At 39.9% G+C, this 5185-nt stretch overlaps 1 protein-coding gene across 1 annotated transcript; it reads right to left on the reverse strand.

The window, feature by feature from the left end:
- Positions 1-853: 853 nt before the first annotated feature.
- Positions 854-4902, reverse strand: pax4 (paired box 4). Its single transcript, XM_014004186.1, has 10 exons — positions 4797-4902; positions 4584-4714; positions 3570-3776; positions 3379-3469; positions 3171-3281; positions 3018-3100; positions 2851-2920; positions 2568-2632; positions 2283-2376; positions 854-2141 (listed from the first exon to the last, which is right to left on the reverse strand). The coding sequence occupies exons 1-10, from the start codon at positions 4825-4827 to the stop codon at positions 1885-1887; spliced, it is 1140 nt and encodes a 379-aa protein (XP_013859640.1). The 5' UTR covers positions 4828-4902; the 3' UTR covers positions 854-1884.
- Positions 4903-5185: the final 283 nt, after the last annotated feature.

Below are 5185 nucleotides of genomic sequence, written 5' to 3' on the forward strand. Positions count from 1 at the left end.
TGGCTTTCCATGCCTTTTTACACCTCTCTTTCTTCATGTGTTCAATACTTTTTCCCTGTGCCATTCCACATTATTACAAATAACTTAATTTCTGGACATTTATATTTTGATTTCTTTGTATGTATGGATCACTTGGGTTGTTACCGACATCTGGTGAAAATTTCATGTCATTAGCACCTCTAATAATATATTTTACTGAGAAAAATGGTGACGTGTTCGATACTTATTTTACCCACTGTAAATGTACACCACATTTTTACAAATATGTTACTTTGTGTTGTTCTGTCACATAAAATCTCATTATTTGACTTTATATGCTTCAGGCAATGCTGCTTTAGTGAAGCACCAATTGTTTTGGTTTCAATTCTTTATTCATTTCATTAAAACAAAACAAATAATTTTACATACAATGTACAATAAAAATATACAAAAAGAAAATGAGAGGRAAAAAATATGTATTTCAAAATCACAAATGAAATGAAAGGCAGCAGAGAAGAAATCTTTTATCTGCCCCTTTTTCCCAAAGAATAAGTTCATATAACAAAAAAATCTATGTTATTAACAAAACAAAAGACAAGAACATCTAATCCCTCTAGAACAACAATTTATATAGATACACATTATACTGTTTCGTATTTCAACAATCCAAAATTGTGTGTCTTTTAGCAAAATATTTCATTAATCATTGGACAGATTTGAATGAAACTTGCAGAAAGTATTCATGTAATATGCATCTACAACTGATYAATAATTGGAATCAAACTGATTCAAAATGGCCACCACAGCTAACTGACTTTCAGAATACACAAAAATGGCAATAACTTAGCCAATTTTACAGATAATCCCCTGAAGTTTGGTGTGGTAGTAGCTGAGACTGGTCTTCATCATATATTCTAAGCACTAAAAGATTGAGCTCTTCTGTTTCAAATTAGCATGGAAGGGAAGGCATTCAAGGATTTCTTTGCCATAAACTGGAAACATMATTTGCTATGCAAAACAAAGCAGTACAGATGTTCCTCTCAGCTCTGTCATGAGGGGATAAATTTGATCTGTCCACCTTCATGGTGTTGAATCGGCCTGCTCCTCTGGTGACCGTTCATGAAGAACCTCCCGGTCTTCCTGCCTCCTCGCTGCAGTAAAGGGACATAAAGGAACTCAATACCTCTGGCCTGCTGCAGTAATAAAAACTGATCCGGAGCAACACAGATATCAGATCAGGTTTAGAGGGTTTTGAAGGTGCACTTTTATAGATTCTCCCACTGGGCAGGAACTCTGGGAAGGTTGCCTCAGCTTTTCCTTGTGCGCTTCAAACGAACACTATAAAAGAGATAACATCCACTTCATTTTGTGGACTTTCTAAATGACCCATGAAGCTTTGATTTATGGTGACGAGYCAGGAAGCCAAACCAAGTCACTGACCAGAAACATGACAGGCCCGACGGGTCGAGGTCCAACCTCCTCATTTTCTCTCTTAGCACTACATGTACCCTCTAAAAGCTACTCCCTGCCATGCCTAACCCTCCCATTTATTAGTTTAATCACACCGCGGCATAAAACAGCTTATATCCCTGAAAGAGCACATCCCATAAAACATCCTAGCAAAAAGAAAGGTTTATAACAACCTTGTATTGCCAGATTTATTTAGTACTTTAAGTATCAACTTTGTCTGTTTTACATGAGGGTTTATTGGATTTATGGAACTGCTGCTACAATTAAAATACCTTTTCTCCAAAACTCCCACTTTAATGAAGTGAGCGAATGAAGAGGTCACATTGGTCTTTTGTCTCCCTCTAGTGGTTAGAATTTGTCAACTCATTTAAAGTTGGTTTTGACTGCAAATGTGTACTTTTTTTTTTCTTATCCACTTAACTGTTCTTTTTTCAGTCAAAGTTGCAGATTCACATCCTGGGTGAACAGAAACTTCTCATTTGTTTGAAGCGGACTCCAAATGAAAGGTGTACTCTGCAGGGCCCACTGCGGCGGCACCGGGCGGTGGGCTCTGGTGGGCTCAGATGCTGGAGGGAGGGCCGTCTTTGTGTTTGAGTAACGCTGAAGCGGCGGGGCAGGGAATGCGTCTCTGTGGAGATCCAGGGGAGTCCTGTCCAGGATTTGTGGCAACGTGTCACTCAGATGACAAGGAACTGAGAGGGTGAGATGGACACAAGAGGTGCGTTTAATTATCCATGAAAGYTGCAATGAAATGTGAAATATTTTGCTAACAGACAGCGAGTCCAAACTCTTAATGGTGCCATTTTAAATCATTTTAAAAACTCATGCCATGCCTGTGTCTGCTTGAAAGAAAAAGGTATTTTGCAACTTTCTTGCAACTTCCTGGTGCAAAAAGGTGTCACTGTTCTCTCTTATGATCCCCATTTCCTGCAAAACAATATTTGTCTTTATTAAATGTGTTCTGCAGCACATATCTAACAATAAAAGCTTTTATAAACAGACAGAATTTAGCTTGTTTATTGGCGTTGTGTGTGATCAAACATTTGTCAGTGTTTAATTCAAATCATTACCAAAAGACACACAAAGTTTTGGGTCCAAGCTCTTTAAACTCTCTGTACCTGATGAGATGTGAAGCTGTTTGGATTCAGAGGAACAAAACTGCTTCGTTCTTGAAATGTTGAACCTGTAACAGAGACGTGATGTTTTAAAATAACATTTAAAAGATTTTCATTGGATGTAACTAAAAACAATTAGCAAATGCCATGAATCCTTATTTTATTAACAATGGAGCAAGAGTGCTAAGATTAAACACTTCGACATGTTTGCTTCGTTGTGAATAAAAGCTGTTGACAGAGAAGAACTTATTTGTAATTTGTTCGATTTCCCCACAGATCTCAGCACCTTTAACCTGCTCACACGGTGGCTGCTTGTGTTCTCGTCTCCATTTAGCTCTCCTGTTTGAAAACCAGACCTATAAAAAAGGGGAGCAAGACATCTCGGGAAGAAAAGGATGAACAGATACTTTATTGGTGCTTTAGGAAAAAAAACATAATGAATGATGAGTTTACCTTGATGGTGTCTTCAGGAAGTTTGGTTTCAGACGACAGTTTCTCTCTCGTGAACAGATCAGCGTATTTAGTTTGGGAGAATTCTGGTTTTGGGGACATAAATGTGAGTGTAAACACTTGGAGTGGCATGGAAAGGTGCAGGTTTTTGGTTACCTTCCTCTAAGGCTCTGCTTTGCTCAGGGGTAAAGGTGGTGCGGTTTTTGAGTTGAGCACCTTTAGATTTCTGCTCATCAGGAAGTTTTTGTTGTTCCAGAGATTCAAAATCTGTAAGGTCAAACAAAAACTGCATGTTTATCTGCAGAATTATAAGGAAAGCGATCAAATAGATTGCTTCKCATCAATAATCTATCTGGGGACTCACAGAGCTCAGGCCTGATGTGAGAGTTCCTCTCCGTGCACAGATGTCCATGTTCTGAGTGGATCTTTCTTAAAATTCTGTTTATGGATGAAACCTTGCAGAACAAAGTGTTGAAAAAAGAAAAAGAAAATGCATTAACTKCTGGCAAAGTGGCCCATTTTAAAACCATAAACAGATATTTTAATCTCACTCACGCTGGGGACTTTACGTATCCGTGCCAGAGCAAGGCGTTGGCGAATTTCCCAGGCAAATATGTTTGGGTTTTCTCTTTTGCACTGGATGATGGTGGAGATGACCCCGGGGGTGAGGAGCCGGGGTCGGCTCCCTCCGATGGTCTTGGGCTCCACGAGTCCCGTGCTCCGGTACCGGTTCAGGATCTTGCTGACGCAGCCGTTGGACACCTGCAGCAGATGCATGCAGTCAGGCGTCAACCTCACCTCATTGTTTTTACATGTGTCTGTTAGCAAAATATCTCACAAATTGCTGGGGCAATTTTGATGAAACTTGCAGAAATTAATCATTTGATGAATAACTATGATTGATTCCACTGTGGAGTTATTTAGATTTAAAATGACTGCCACAGCCATCTGACCACCAACAACACAAAACTGGCTCTAACTCAGCCAATTTTACAGCTACGGGCCTAAAATTTGGTGTGGTAAAAGCTGAGACTGACCCTAAACACATATTCAGGAAGCAACTAGATTGCACAACRTCTTTGCGTGAAACTTTGCTTTTAACTCTTTGTAGTCAACTTTAACAAAAAAAATCTCACCAACCACCTGACAAATGTTAATGGAACTCTCAGAAAGTTCTAACTGGATGGCGCATCTGCAACTGATTACCAACTGGAGTCAGTCCAGTTCAAAATGGCCGCCACAGCTAATCGACCTTAACCAACGCAAAAACGGTTAACTTAGTCCGTTTTATAGAGCGAGCTTGAATTTTAGACATTGACGCCACTTTAAACGTGACATCTCGCGACATTTCATGGCACTGCGCATCAAAGTTTGGACCAAACGTCAACCATAAAAATATCAAGTAATTTCTTAACATAAAAATATTTTAGCGTGAAAATATGACATTAAAGTCTTTAAATTGATTCTAAGCTTATGTTTTTTTATTTCCATCGATGTCGTTTCAGCGCAGCTTCTCTCCCACAAAAGCGCGTAAAAGTTGTGCCATTTTTGGCCGGTGCGCACAGCTACCCGCAGAATCCTGGAGATCTGACTCGGGCGGACTCCCTCCGAGGCCAGCTGGATCATCCTCCGTCTCTTGCACTCGGGGAGGGGTCTTCCGTTGAGGAACATCCCTCCGAGCTGGTTCACACTCCCTGCACCTTTTCACGAAACAGCAGAAATCTTCCAAACTGCGCCTTAAATCGATCAAATCGCAAATTGCGTATTTTTTTTTAAACTGACCTCTAGTTTGCAGATCATTGATTCCGCGCATCTTATTTAGTTCCAGCTCAGACTGGGAAAGTTAAAGTAATTTTCCCAGTGAGGGAAAAAAAAAAAACAGCGCAGTTGTTTTGCTCTGCTGCGCAATGAGCGGACACAGAGGCTTCAGCAGACATTTATGGGGCCTGGCACCCAAACGTGACGTGTTGCTCTACTCCCTGATGTGTCAATAACCTTGGAGGACATGTGATCCACAAATAACTGCCCCTACTTAAATTTTCTCTTTGTTTTATAGCCTTGCTTTGTCGATTTTTTAGCACAATCACTTCTATTTATTTATTTAAGAAACGTGAGAATCATGGTCCAAGAATTTGGAGGGGACTGTGAACAAATCCAAATTAAATTTAGTC

This window comes from Austrofundulus limnaeus, unplaced genomic scaffold (assembly GCF_001266775.1).
Source record: "Austrofundulus limnaeus strain Quisiro unplaced genomic scaffold, Austrofundulus_limnaeus-1.0 Scaffold22, whole genome shotgun sequence".
Classification (NCBI taxonomy): domain Eukaryota; kingdom Metazoa; phylum Chordata; class Actinopteri; order Cyprinodontiformes; family Rivulidae; genus Austrofundulus; species Austrofundulus limnaeus.